Source organism: Ursus arctos, unplaced genomic scaffold (assembly GCF_023065955.2).
Source record: "Ursus arctos isolate Adak ecotype North America unplaced genomic scaffold, UrsArc2.0 scaffold_8, whole genome shotgun sequence".
NCBI classification, from domain to species: domain Eukaryota; kingdom Metazoa; phylum Chordata; class Mammalia; order Carnivora; family Ursidae; genus Ursus; species Ursus arctos.
Genome location: NW_026623100.1, coordinates 14,972,389 through 14,988,042, shown reverse-complemented (window position 1 = coordinate 14,988,042; position 15,654 = coordinate 14,972,389). Strand labels below are relative to the sequence as shown.

Sequence of the window (15,654 nt, the reverse complement as noted above, 5' to 3'; positions counted from 1 at the left end):
CCACATCAGGCTCCTCCGCTATGAGCCTGCTTCTTCCTCTCCCACTCCCCCTGCTTGTGTTCCCTCTCTCACTGGCTGTCTCTATCTCTGTCGAATAAAAAAAAAAAAAAAAAAAGAGCTCAGAGAGGTTGCCAGAAAGGCTGGTGGGAGGTCAGGAAAAGCTTTCAGTTGGGCTCACCAGGGGTGGAACTGGGTCTCTGACACTTCCTAGCTGGAGGATGTCACATTAGTCTTTTCCTTTCTGAGTCTCAAGACTGGTGTTAGTGGAATGGCTTTAATAATACATAGCTTGTAGGACAGTAGAACGGTTTAATTAGATATTTTCAGTGCCTTAGGAAGAACCTGGCATGTGGTAGGCCTTCATTAAAATTCCCCCTCCAATACCCAAGGCCAGTGCTCCTTATTCTTCTCCACCTCCCAAAAAAGGCCTACAACCTACCTGTTTTGCCTATTAAAATCCTAGTATTCATGAAAGGAGAAATGGTACCTCCTCCAGGAAGCCTTCCCTGAGCACTGCAGCCAATGCTGCTCTCTCGTTCCTCTGAAATCTGGGCATCCTAGTAGCACCACTGTTATAACAGTTATTAAGAGTTGCTTTGAAATACAGGTATTGGCAACCAAGTATTTTTTAAGCTTTATCATGGAAAAATTCAGATGTATACAAAAATAAAGAAATAAAAGTAAGGGAGCTATGACCCAGCTCTAACAATGATCAATACACAGCTGGTTGTAGTTCATCTCTACCCCTAGCCCTTCTACCCTCCTTCCAGATCATTTTTAAACAAATCCCAGACATCACAGTATTTCATTTCTGAATAATTAAGCTTGTGTCTCTAAAAGATAAGGATTCTTTAAAAAATACATCACAATATACCACTATTGGTTATAAAATCTTAACTCATTAAATATGATATATGATATGATCCCAAGTATAAAGTCACCATTCTTTCCATTTATCCCCCCAGGCACTAAACACTCACTTAGCCTTCCAGAAAAGTCTTCTGCAATGAAATAAAGAAGAAATAAAGCACCTCAGCACTTTAAAAATAAAGTTTCTACTCTCCTACAGCCCCTCCCCCACTTCTCACCTCAGGGAAGGCCTAACTAGAGGTTCCCGGGAGAGAGGGCCTTACCAGATAAAATCTCTGCAGTGGGAGCAGTAGGTGGGCTGCCGAAGGTAGGTGGCCATGAACTTGTGGCCGTTGACCTGGTGGACCCTGCGCCTGACAGCCCCCTGTCGTTTCCTGGGCCGCATGCGCTCCCTGAACACACGCTCTTCATTGTCTTTAGGGGCTGCGGAAGGACAAGAGCAGAGAAGAAAACACAGCGTGAGTTGGCACATCTTGAAAGAGACCGCCCACCCCACTTGCAGTGCCCGGAGCGGGAGCGGCGTGGGGGCAGCATCCACTGGCTGAGGGACTCCAGGGTCTGAGCCTCACCGCTCAACCCCAGTGAGGGCACACCATGCGAGGCAGGAAGGCCCAGACTGCGCTGCCATTTCCCGTACCAGCAGCACCCCCCAAATTCATCCCGATCCCAGTCCTGCTCCCGGTGTGGCTGCCCCATTCCCCCCAGTACCGGCTGCACGTTGCAAGGGTGTGGGATCGAAAGGCTCAAGGTTCACATTTGATTGCAGCTTCTCAGCAGTGTGGCCTTAGCCAGCCGGTGTGTCCTTGCCTGGAGCCTCTGAGGGCCTGGCCCTCTGGAAATGGGGTAACAGTGCTGACACCGCAGGGCACTGTGGAGTCTGCACCCAGCTGCCTGGCTCAGGGAAACCTGACTTTTCTTCCTTCCCCTCTTCCAGACTATGACAACCGGGAAGGTCAAAAGGAGAGGGAAACCTAACACTGCGTAAAGCCAGTTTTCTAGAAGACTCAAGACCCACCACCATAGACTTTAAGACCTCACTGAAGACAAAAGGACTGTCCTCACTTCTTCCTTCAGTCCACATCAGAGGTTGCCCCAAGCCTCCAAAAGTCCTGCAAGGGCACTAATAAATGACAACAAAAATGATAATAACGACTGTTATGGTCTGAATGTGTGTGTCCCCCCCTCCCATTCACATGCTGATTCTCTACATGCCAATGTGACACAGTCATGAATGACAGTGGGGTTCCCAGGATGGGGTTAGTGCTTTTATGAAAAGAGGAAGTGACCTGAGCTCACTATCTTATGAGGGCACAGCAAGAAGGTGGGCGTCTACAAGGCAGGAAGGGGGCCCTCACCTAACCATGCCAGCGCCTTGATCTGACTTTCAGCCTCCAGAGCTGTGAGAAGTCAGTCTCCGCTGTTGAAGCCACCCCGTCTATACTATTTTGTTACGGCAGCCCAAGTAGACTAATACAGTGAGAATCATGCCTAACGCTTACTGCGGCAGGTGCTCACTGAATCCTTACAACCGCCCTTCTTGAAGGGTACTCATCGTATCCCCACTTCACAGATGTGCAAACTGAGGAATAGAGCGTTTACATAACCTGTTTATGTTAACACAGCTACTAAGTGGTGGAGCCCAGATTCTAACCCAGAGAGCAGGGGAGAAGCCAATGTTAACACTGTCCACACACGACTCTGGGGGACCGCCCAATCTCCTGACAGCAAGGTCCCAAAGTGCTCATCTGAGGGGTTCTCATAATGCAAGAGTCGAGCCGCCTCTGGTTTCTCCGAGGACAGGAGAGGCAGGCCCTGGCTCTCCTGCCTGGCTCCCAACACTAGTGCAGGCCCTGCAAGGTCACCCGCATGGCACAGCTTAAAATGCGCTGGGAAGGCTCTGGGCCCCCCAAAAATTCCCCACACCCGACATGCCACCATGACAGTGTCAGTCTTGGGGTGGGGAGGAACACTGTTCCTCCTGGACCTCTTTGGAAATAAGGCTTCCTGCACTGGAGGGCACCTGTGTGAGCCCAACAGCTGTAGAATCCGAGGGCAGTCTGTCAGTGCAGACAGGGTAGGGGTGGAAGGACAAAGAACTGGAGGAGAAAGGCAAAAAGAGGGAGCACATGCCTAGTGGGGGCTTTTAGCGGGAAGCAACCTCCAAGAAGACAGGCAGAGCTGCTGATCTCCCAGCACAGACCCTGATGACCCAGATGGGGGTCTGCCTGCCACCCCTCTGCTTCCCTGCCCCCAGCCTGCCTGGGTCAACTTTTGAATGGGTGCTTATTATTTTAAAAAGTCTCTGACATGGAAAGAGATGGAATATGGAAATCCCACCTCCGAGCCTGCCACAACCTAGGGACCAAGGCCCAGCTGACCAAATTCTCATGGGGACGTCCCAGCTCTGTTTTATTTTTATTTTTTTTTAAAAGATTTTATTTATTTATTTGACAGAGAGAGAGAGCACCAGCGAGAGAGGGAACACAGGCGGGGGTGGGGAGGTGGAGAGGAAGAAGCAGGCTCCCAGCAGAGCATGGAGCCCGATGTGGGGCTCGATCCCAGGACCCTGGGATCACGCCCTGAGCCGAAGGCAGACACTTAATGACTGAGCCCTCCAGGCGCCCCCCAGCTGTTTTAATACAGAGATATGTACACACACACACACAGAAATCTGGCCATCATCACCTAACTGTGCAATAATAGGTGACTTTCATTTCTGCTGCCGACTTTTCACTACATCCAGAACATTCTACCATTTTTAGAAGCAGAAAAAAATATGGTAATTTAAAAAATAAATCTGTTCAGTAGCCTTCCTTGCTACAAATCTGATCTACAAAACTGCAGACCCCCAGTCCCAGGCCAGAGGACGGGCACTCAACTAACTGCCTTTACTGGATTCACCACGGGTCACATTAAACAGTAAGTCAGCCCCCTCCTGCATTTAAGGTGCAATTTGCTTTGCAAATCCCTCAAATTTACTAGTCATTTGATCCTGGGAAGTTGTATTTTCAGTTAAACTGCCAAGGAGTCCTATCTAGTTTTCTCAAGTAAGCCCTGCTGGAACGGGGTTGGGGGGGGGCATTATAGGTGCCCCTGAGGGCCTCATTTCTCAATTTTTTACAGAAGTGACCAGCAACCAGATCGAAGGCTTAAACTCCATTTACTTTAATATGTTAACACAGCAACCCATTAATTTAACTGACTTTTAAAGACCTTTCGGTCGTGTGTACTCACACCTGGAGAGGAGAGAAGCTGCTTACCACTTGTGGGGGGTGAGGGGAGGGTTCTGGGAGGTTAGACAGAGAGCCAAGAACAACTCCCCTTAAGTGGGGTCTGATTGTCTGACCGAACTTCCCCAAAGGTTCTGTAATTCCTGTATAACTTACAGATGTTCCCCCATTGTTATCTATTTTGACCCACAAACAGAAGTAACTGGACCGTCTAACATTAAGAAAATGGTCTAATGAATTATATTACATCTATAGCAAGTTAAAAACGGTGAGTCAAGATAACCAGGTAGGCACACGGGGAACTGTGACATAATACGGTAAAAACAGAACGTGCAAGAACAGAAACCTGTGTACGACACACCTGCAGATGGAAGGTGATATAAAAGAATTACTGTGCTCTGCGGGATGATGGGTTCATGTACCGTCCGTAGTATCTGAAAACAATGTTCTCTAATGCTCTTACCCTGTGACCCTTCATTTGCAGCAGCCTTGGAGGCAAAACTCAGGCTGGCTTTCCTCCCAGATAGCCCATCGGGCCCTTTCTAGATCCTTTGTTTTATGGGTGCATCTGCCATGCAGAAGGGGTGACCTCGAGTCAGGGAGAGACCCACTAAAAGCTGGATAACCTTTGTGAAACTTTCTGTGGAAATGGAGATTTGTCAGATAGAATGACAGGAGTTCACCAAGGCCTAAAGTGAAGCAGAGATGTCCTCTGGAGCAACTCTGTTACCTCAGCCCCAACAACATTCCAGGCCGCTTCCTGCGTGGTTCCATTAGTCCATCAACTTCAAACTCCTGGGAGCTTTTATGCAAGGAGCATCTAACAGTCCTGATGCTCAGAACAATCTACCCCCAGGTTGCAGGCAGGCGGCAGAAGCAGCAGAAAGAGCCCACACCTTGGAGTTAGGACCCTGTTGAAGCAACCTCACCTGGCTCCTTTTCCTCGGGCTGAGACCTCCCCATCTCAGCCAGAGGAACTCCCGCAGACACAGGGAGAGGCAGCTCCTGGCACCAAACCCTAGGCCAGTCTGATCACTGAAGGTCTCCCTCCTCCGCCATTTCCTCCCTCACCCCACCTCACCTCCTCTTGCACAAAAACGGAGCTGACCTGACAGGACTGAACACCATCCCCTACCTGAGGCGACAGACACACTTCACCTTCACACTCTCAGGACAGCTTTAGGTTTAAGAATATCTGGCAGGGAATTTCTAATAGGCCCGACTTATGAACTCCCACCTATGCCAGCACTTCCTGTCAGGGTATGTGTAGCAAGGACAGCCAAACCCAAGGATCCATCCTGCCCAAGACCCTTGACCCAGAAGCCTGAACCGGGCTAACCAATATGCATGACTGGCAGCCTCTGCGTACCACTGTCATTCCTCACCACAGGACAGTCACCTACGCTTGATGTCCAGGGCATACAGGGGTCTTTTCCACAAGCAACTATGCTGTGGGGTCTTCTTTATTTTTTCTGACCTCTCTCTTTTGACCTCTTTCTGCCAATATGGTTGAACTAGGCACTAGGAGATGAGACAAAGGTTGCTTCTACCCCAAACCTGCTTTATGTTCTAGACCAATTCAGTCAATGTCTTTGGGTTTCTGCTTTCCTATCTATCAAGAGAGGGTAATGTAACGGCTCAGCCTAAACCCCAGGCTGGTACGCTTCTTTCTCTTTCTTCCTGATGCCAACACAATACCTCCTTACTGAGGGGGGGAAACAGCCTCATCCCCTGCCCTGCAAAACCTGCACTTAACACCCCTTCATTGCCCCACCCTGCAGGAGCCCAGCTGCTTCCAGATGTTCTATACCTGCTACTGTGAGCAAAAGAGACTCCGCATTATCTCTCCCCACCCCATCCATTAGGGGCTTTAGAAAGACGATTCCATCTTCAGACTTGGCAAGCTGCCAGGAAGACTGGGCTGGGCAAGGAAGGAATACTGATTCAGTCTGAGAACAAAAGCAGTAAGAAACATAACTGATCTGAGAAAAGGCTGGGGACCTTCTCAGAAGGCTTTTCTTAGAATCCAAGCAAAGAATGAATCCAGTCCTCCAAGGCAGGTAATTTCACAACACAAAGAAAACTATTCAACCATCCTGGGTATTTTTTGTCTAAGAAACTGTCAAACCTTAGGTATTCAGAAGCTGAAAAGTAACAGCTACAACTTCTGGGGCCCCTGCCTGCCACGTGCTGGGTACCATTCTAAGCACCTTCCAACCCTGAAATACTATTCCGTACACCTGAGGTACCATTACATATCCATGAGGAGCCATTACATGTACGTGAGATACTATCACATGTCCATGAGGTGCTATTTCAAATACGTGAGGTATTATCACATGCACGTGAGATATGTAAGCCACTTACGTACGTCCTCTGATACCATGGAGTGGTGTTATTCTCGACTCACACAGAAACCAAGCTTTCAAGAAATTAACTAATTTGTTGAAGGTCAAACAGCTAACAAACAGTAAATGTCATTCAGGAACTCCCACCCTGGCCCATCCGGTCCTGTCTCCCAAGGATGGCAGAACAGCCTGGGTCCCCCCTGGACCCAACTGTACGGAAGTCAACTCCTGCTGCTGCCCACCCACCTCTTCACACATCCACCTCTGCTCTCATCCAGAGACTTGGAAAAGGAAGCTAAAGGGGACTGATTTGTTCATGATACACCCACAGAATAGAGTTTGATGCTGTGGTTTAAAAAAAAGTAGATATGCTAAGTCCACCAAGAGATGATAAATAGGAAAACTAAGAAACGCGTGTATAGTATGTATATACAGTGAGAAAGAGAAAAGGATAAATATACTCAAACAACAGAGGAGCAAGAATACACAATGAAAATTTCTGCAGGGTATAAAATACACTGTCCATCTAAAAATGTTTACTCTGTAGATACTGGATGCCAGGCACCGTTCTGGGCAAAGACTCCAAACCACAAGGGATGGCCCATGGCCACTCTCTCAATTATTGTTCTCTGGTCCTTGACGGGACAGGCCTCCTCCAACAAAGCAAATATGACCGCACTACTGTAGACAACAGTGGTTATGGCTTGGGGGGAGCTCCTGACAGAAGCTAAATGAGAACCTCTGCCACTCCATCTCTGAGGAGTTAATTTTCCCTCTCAATAATTCTCTGGCTTGACTTTATAGACTTACTGGTGAAAAAAAATGCAAGATAAATGGAAGGAAAAATAAAACCAACCCCCCCCCCCCCACAAAAACTAGGTACTGAAACTCAAAGGAGCGATGCCTTTTATTTTGACTTGCCATAAGGAAAATAGGCCCTAATATTTTCAAGTGGAATAAATGCTTCAGGACATGGGTTTTAAATATGAGGTAAATATTTACGTGATGCCAAAGAATATGTTCTACATGCAGTACTCCCACAATAAAGAAAACTTCTGTTCAAAACAGGAAAGAGGAAACAGCAATTAATTCCCCAGGAGAGATTACTCCGTGCTATCTGCATCTTCCCAGAGAGTCACTCAAGGAGAACAGGAGGGCCTGAGGGCGATGGCCTGCAGTTGTCTGCATGTTTTATTCTGTGTGGAATCTAGTCAGAGGGGCATTTCAAGATTAGCATCTCAAATTTACTAGAAATTTACTCTTCACTTTTGGAAGGAGCTGTTCCATCTTCGTGGCAGAGCCAGTGCTCTGTTCACTTATTAAAAATAAAACTTAAGCTACTTCGTGCCTTGTAGGACGAAAACATGAAAGAATCACACACTGTTAAGATAGGGAGGGCAGCAGTGTATGAAGTGAGGGGCAATATGGTGATGTTGGGAGAACATGGGAGACGGTGGGAGGATGACCACTGAGGGAGGGGCCCAGGGAGAAAACGGAGGGCAAACCCCCAAGCCCATGTTCTGGGGCAAAGCACACATGTGAACACAGAGAGCCACTGGACAACTGTGATTTCACTGAAGCAGGCAATGTGCTTGCCTCCTGCCCCCCTGTATTAATTAACTCATTCATTCATTCACTCACTCCCTCCCTCTCTCCCTCCTCCATCCATTCGAAATTACGTATTGGAGTTACACCGGAACTTGACTGCATGCCTCTGGTACCCAGGAAAAGTCACTACTTGCCAGAAGGAAACCACAGACCAAAACCCTCCAGGCAGACCTGTTAAAAACTCAAAGAACATTCCTAGCCTGGGAAATCAGCCAAGTGGGTCACCAACCAAGGGTGGGGTGAGAGTCCCCTCAGGGGCCAGTGACAGTCCTGTGATTCAGATCCCAGGAAACGGAGCTGTTGCTGCATTCCTGGGCACCTGAGCCCTCACAGAGCTCATGTCCATGAGGTTGGGTGCTGTCCACTGGTCATGTTTCTAAGATCCTGTATGAAAAAAAGGCCTGTGGGAGAATAGTGGCGGAAGTCTCAACAGGGCTTCTGTCCATGCCCACGTGCTAGTTGGTTGTTGGTCGTCATGGGGGAGGACGGAGAAGAGTCAGTGCCAGTGAAGGCTGGCATTCCCTCCTTCGAATATATAACAAGCCTTCTAATGCCACAGGGACCCCAGCCAAAAATGTTATGGGGTCATTTGTGGGAAAGCCAGCACCCATCCAGTGCTGTTGATATGAGCCCTTCCACGTCACCCAGTCAGTAGCAGGCAGAGCTCAGGAAGGTTCAAGCACAGTGAGCTACAAGTCATAAGCTCTAGTGCCCAAGCGGCGCCTAGCTTCTCAAAGGTGCCTGCAGCGTTTCCAAAAATACCACAATGAACTAACTCGGCTTTCCTCCAGCTGCTTCTGCAGTTTTAAGTGCTCACTAATAAAGTTCCAGTTCACAAGAGAAGCCACGTCCTATCCCAGAGCGATCTGGAGTCCCGGACAGGGTTCCCATGAAGCTGGCCAGGGGGTTGTGTCTTATTACATTACCTGCGAGAGAAGGACAGTTTCAGGAACTACAAGATGAAAAGAAGACAAGAAAAGGCGGTGAAAGAATGATAAGACAAAGGAGCTGGAGCAAGAAGATAAAAAGAAGCAAGACGCCTGTGAAGTCACAAAGTCTAGGCTGATAATGGGCTAAATTAAGCTCATGCCTTCCCAGGAAGTAGACGGATCTGTAGTTAGTAGCTTCTACCCTCCCCGGTCCTTCGGATCATGCTGACCAAGAAGTGAGCTCACACCTTCCTTCCACCGTCCTTCCTAGGAGCCCAGGCCAGGCCCTGTCCCCATGGCAGGGTGATGCTGAGGGTATGGACCATCCTTAGGAAGCTTAACACAGGTGAACAAGCCCCAAGTCTTTCTACAGAAACAGCTGGAATGGCCTTAGCTCTTGCAGAACTTAGACGTTTTCCCCCGCCTTCATAAAAACCTGCTTAAACTTGTTCTTACAAGTTTTATGTTCCACTGACACTGTGACCAAACCTCTGCACATGGAGAGAGAGGGATGAACAGGTCACAAGCAATAATGCTTTTTATTAACTGAAAATATCCCATAATCCAACCCATGTTCCTTCGAGGTGTGTGCTCGTACCTTCTCTCTCCCACACATACACTCACATACACTCACACACACTCACACACACATGCACACACAGTGTGTCCCAAGCCCACCTCCCAGTTCCTGGCACTCTCCCCAACCAGGGGACACCATAGTCCAGGAAATATAATAAATTCCCAGTTCCTGCTTCTTAAGGGCCCTGGAAACTCCTGTCTCTCCCCGAGCTGTCTCCCCTAGTGACAAGGGAATGCTGGGGAAACAACAGTCACTATTGTGAGGGGAAAAAATGGTTTTCTAATAACTCTGCAAAACAACAGAGACATTCACTGAGGTTTGGGCCTCCTATCTATAAACTCCCATATAGAGAAAACAAAAACTGCCAAGAGGAAAAGTGAAAGGGGGATCTTCTTTATTTCCAGTTTACTGAACATAAGAAAATATTTTGAGGCCACAGATGCTGATGGGAGGTCCAGTTAGCTTAGGTCTTCGTGCTAATGAAGTACAAGTAAAGATCGAATTCTCCAAGTCAGTCAGTTATCTGTGTCCACAGGCAAATACTATTGGCCACAGGCCCTGCCTTGAGTCTCAGCAACTTCTTGCAGGTATGTAGTCTTGGTCACCAGAGTGCTGGGGAAGAAGTGGTTATGGCTCAACGTTAGCCAACCTCTCCTACAAACGGAGCTCCCGTCCTATCCCTCACTACCTCAGGGCAGCCCAAGAACTGCATCTTTACTTGTGGAAGGTAGCACTTTCCTTATTCAGAAATCTGGGCCCTGCATACAGTGGGTCCTGACTTAGCAGGAGCTGAGACCTTGCAGCAAGGGTTAAACTGAGGTTAAGGTCTATCACAGTTTTAAGAGTCAAGAACCCCTGGTGATGGATTAGCACTACCCCTGGCCAAAGCACATCTCTGACACATCTCTGGAAGCTCGTGAGCCTGGCTATCCCTTAGTAGGTCAAGAGATGCCTAACAGAAGAGAACTGAAATGCATCTAGAAGAAAGAGGTAAAAAGAAATTTCAGTTTCTGGCAGAAATAAGAAAGGGCTGAATAAGAGGTATTGTAGGCAATCTCCAAGATGGACCCCAGTGATCCCTGCCTCCTGATATTCACACCGTTGTGTAGCCCCCTTCTACAATGAACAGAGACGACCTGCTGACTTGTGTAACCGAAAAGATCTTGCAGAGTGTGCCTTCTGAGGCTAGGTCATAAAAGACATTGCAGTTCCCACCTTGTTCTCTCTTGGATCACTCACTCTGGAGAAAGGCAGCTGCCATGTTAATGGGACATCCAAAAGATCCTATGGCCAGATCCATGTGGTGGGAAACTGGGGCCTCCTGCCCATAGGAGCCATGTGTGTCAGCCATGTTGGAAGCGGATCCTCCAAGCCTCAGTTGGGCCTTCAGCTGAACACAGCCCTGGCCAACATTCTGTACAACCTCATGAGAGACCATGGGCCAGAACCATCCAAGCTAGAGCTGCTCCTGAATCCCTGACCCCTATAAACTGTATGAGATAACATGTGTCCATTATTGTCTTAAGCTGCTAAATCTGTGGTAATCTGTTATACATCAATAGATAATCAAGAGGAAGGATGAGCCAAGCAAGAGCGATGTAGGGTAAACATTAGAAGGAATACTTTTTACCTATGAGAATTGTTCGTTCACTCAGTATTTACCAATTGCCTCCTAGGTACTAGGTATTGTGTCTAAACTTTGTGTTACACACTCAGCCTGCCGGTGGGGGGAGAGAGAGAGAGAGAGAGAGAAGAAGAAATGATAACAGGACAGATTATATCAGATCACCAACACATGGATCCCAGGGTCTGTGTAGAAGTGAGTTTCTCGGACCTGGCTCCGGGAAGCCAGGAATGCAGAGATATTACTAGCTGTCCTAAAAACCAAAATGGTCCTTGTGGCTTTCAACTGTACTGTGTAAGCTTTATCCTTCAAACTTGAGGCTTTAAACCCAATTAAAACTCAGGTCCCTGGGAGGGCCTCACGAGTTTAGTATGTGAATCTCTGACCCTATTGGGAGATGTCAAGCAGGGAAGGTAGGAAATTGTGGGGCACGAACAGTGGTAGGACCTGCAAAGAGCGGCGGCAGGAGGTAAATTTTGGAAAGTTTACATCCAAGGCTGGTGGGTGCTTGGCATATCCAAAGCAAAATATGGACTCCATTTAAAAAAAAAAATTAAGCATAGTGATGAGCACTGTGTAATGTATACAATTGTTGAATCATATTGCACACCTGAAACTAATTTAACACTGTATGATAATTATACTTGAATTAAAAAATAAAATAATAATAGGTACCATTTACCATACAATAACTTCTCAAAGGGATCCTACAGGATTGGTATTATTTTCTACACTCTACAAATGAGGGGCTAAAAAAACCTAAGCGACTGGGGCGCCTGTGTGGCACAGTGGTTAAGCGTCTGCCTTCGGCTCAGGGAGTGATCCCGGCGTTCTGGGATCGAGCCCCACATCAGGCTCCTCCGCTATAAGCCTGCTTCTTCCTCTCCCACTCCCCCTGCCTGTGTTCCCTCTCTCGCTGGCTGTCTCTATCTCTGTCGAATAAATAAAATCTTAAAAAAAAAAAAAAAAAGAAAAGAAAAAAAAAGAAAACCTAAGCAACTCACCCAAGGGTATGTAGTTATTAAGTGGTAGAGCCTGATTTTGTACCCAGGTCTCTCTGGCTCCAAAGTTCATGGTTCCCCCTCCATACCATGCATGTTAAAGAACATGAAATGGACATCTCCCACCACCACCCCTGCTTTTCATCTCATATGGAAACTAGGAAAAACACAATTCGAGCATGCTGTTCATATTTCTCTAACAGGTGGTTCATAGTTTTGTTTTTTGTTTTTGTTTTTTTTTAATGAACTTTCCTTCCCAAATGCTGTAAATGAAAAAAACTATGTGAAAGATTATTAGCAGACTGGAAAGGGAGAGGCCAATTTCTTTCCAGTGAATATGGAATTTGATGAGAAGTTCTGAACGTTGTTTTGGAAACCAGACTGCTTGCAAAGTAACAGAAAATGCAAACGCACAAAGACAACTCACTTTCATACCACAACACACACGGCAGGGAGCACAAAGGAGTGACAGAAAGACCAGAGCCCCACTTTCAGCCCATTTGTACTGAGTTCAGTTGTGTCATACAGAATTTTGAAAAGCAGGAGGTGATGTGAGGTCTGATGCAGGAACACACATAATCACCACATAGGCAACAACCTTCTGGAACAAAAGGTTTATATTTGCTCAAACCAAGCAAGGAAGAAAGTGTCAGTTCAAAGTGTTCCCCAAACCTGACCCCAGCCATTTTGTGTCCAGCAGGAACACCTGGTCAAAGTCTATTCTCTTCCCCAGGGCGGTCCCCTCCTCAATCTTGAGGCTACAGACATGGAAATTTAATTCTGCTGGGGTTTTTGGAGTTTTTTGTTTGTTTAAATAAAAATTATCCTTTCTCTCCAAACACAGCAGTTAATACAGGCGCAATTCAAATCTATTACTGAAAAATCGTAAGTGAGAGGTTAAAACAGTGTGTGTGTTTAAGGCAGGGGAACTACAATGAAGATACGACATTATATCCTTTGCTCTTTTAAACCATTTTCCTAAGCGGGGGGCGGGGTGGGGGGGAGCTTGCAGTGTTGAAGAAGGCACCCTTGCTTTATTCTGAGGCTGCCCTGGCCTCCCTGGCGAGCAGCCGGCTCCAAACCATCTGTTGAAAGGACAGCTCTTTCTGCATCTGCTGCCGGAACACGGGAAGAACAGGGCAACAATCTTCCTCTTGCAGTCGGGAAGTTTGAGGCCTTTTAAAAGCTTGCACAATATTCTCCCCCCCTTATTTGCAGTCAGGAAAACCCCAGTGGATTTCGGGATGGAGAAGACCTGAAACTTGACACTCACTGACCAGAACTTCCCCTTGTCAACCTATTAACCTGAAATGTACACCCATTAGATCCCTGACTTGGCTCTATCTGAAGCTGACGTCTGGCTTGCAAACCTTTCTAGATAGCAGAAAATGCCCTCTCATTTCTTAAAGGGAAATCTCATTTCCTGTTGGGAGTGTGATGGCCACAGGAGTTCAGAAAAATGTTTCAAAGGCCGGAAGGAAGGGGAAAAAAGAATCTCTTTCAGAGAGGCAATGGCCATGGTGTCCAGTCAAATCTGAATTAGAACACAGAAGAACCTAGATCAGGCCCACTAACATAATCCCATCATCATTTTCCTCTAAATGACCTAAATTCTGAGGTCTTCACCTCCCTAAAATAACTGTTTCTCAAAGGTCAGCATGCATCAGAATTCTTTGAAGGGCTTCTTGAAACACACACTGCTAGACGCCATCCCCAGAGTTTCTAATTCAAAAGGTGTGGGGGAGGCCCTGAGAATTTCATTTCCAACAAGTTCACAAGTGATGCTAATGCCACTGGGCTGAGACCACATTTTGAGAACTGTCTAGACCACAGTAGCCACCTTATCTGAATCACCTAAAAGTGCAACACTTATTTGTTCAGAAGTAGTTAGGGCCCTGGTGAGAATGTAGAAAGCTAGAAAAACCATCACTCCCACCATTGCAACCAAAGTTAGACAAAACAAGGGAACAGAATTGAGTCCAGAGAGGAGTCCACACATATATGGTCAAATTATTTTCAATAAAGGTAGAAGGGCAGTTCAACGGAGAAAGTGTAGTCTTTTTCAACAAACAATGCTGCTGGAACAGTTGGATATCCATATGCAAAAATAAACACAGATCTGTACCTTGTACCTTAGACAAAAATAAACCCCACATAGAGGATAGGCAAAAATGTAAAAATTATTAAATATCTGGAGGAAACCAGAGGAAAAAATCTTTGAGACCTTGGGGTTAGGTAAATATTAGATAGGACACCAAAAGCACAATTCATCGAAGACTGATAAATTGAACTTCATCGAAATTAGTAACATCTGCTGTTCAAAAAACATTGTTAAGAGAATAAAAAGGCAAGTCCCCTATCTGGAAAAAAAATAATTGCAAATTGCATATATGGGAAAGCACTTAGGGCTAGGATATGTAAAGAACTCTCAAAGCTTGATAAGAAACAGTCCAATTAAAAAAAAAATCTAAGATTTGAAAGACACCACACCAAAAAAAGATATAGATGGCAACTGAACACATGAAAAGATGCCAAACATTAGGAAGATGAAAATTAAAACTACACTGAAAGCACTACCTGCCTGTTAGAATGACTAACGATAAAGTAATAAACTAAACTTGTTCACACCAAGTGCTAATGATGATGGAAAGTAACTAGAATTTTCGTACACTGCTGGTTGGAAAACAAAATAGTTTCACCACTTTGGGAAACAGTTCATGGTTTCTTACAAAATCAGACACACACTCACCACACACAATCTAGCAATCCCATTCCCAGGTATTTACTCAAATAAAAAGTGAGACACGCAAAAATCTGTATGTGAATATCTCTAGCAACTTTATTGGTAATTGTCAGACACTTGACACAAGCCAAAGGTCCGTCATCTGGGGGAGGGATAAACAAATTGGCGGACACCCACACAATGGAATTCTACTCAGCACTGAGGGGGGAACATATCACCGATACAATCAGCAACACAGATGACCCTCAAGTGCACCATGTGAAATGAAAAGAAAAAAACAAAACAAGCCAAATTCACAAGGCTATATACTGTATGATTCCCTCCAAGTGATGTGCTGGAAAAGATGAAGCCGTAGGCATTGGAAAGGGGTCAGTGGTTGCTCCCCACAGCCCCCCACCCCGGCCCTGCGCGTCATACACCTTTACTATGGTGCACTAGGAAAGGGAAAGATAATGTGAGAATTTGGGGGTGACGGAGCTATTCCACATTTTGACCATGGTAGTGGTTACGGGGCTGCATGTATTTGTCAAAATTGGCAGAAATGTATGCTAAAACGGGTGAATTTTATGGGCTCTAAATATCACCTTAAAAATTTTTTTTAAAAAAAGAGAAACAAGTAATTTGGGAGGACCTACCATATCCTCAGCCCTGTGTCAAGAGTCACTAGAGAAATTGCCCTGAGGACAGTTTAGAATGAACATCTGCCTAAAGCACTTTAAAA

The 15,654-nt window shown here is 46.3% G+C and overlaps 1 protein-coding gene across 1 annotated transcript in view; it reads right to left on the bottom strand.

The window, feature by feature from the left end:
* The window catches only part of PRKCE (protein kinase C epsilon), a 482,751-nt gene that overhangs the window by 178,340 nt on the left and 288,757 nt on the right, over window positions 1–15,654 (bottom strand). The window contains exon 3 of the mRNA XM_026486666.4: window positions 1,134–1,293. Coding sequence (XP_026342451.1) covers window positions 1,134–1,293 — 160 coding nt within the window. The remainder of the gene's footprint in view (window positions 1–1,133; window positions 1,294–15,654) is intronic.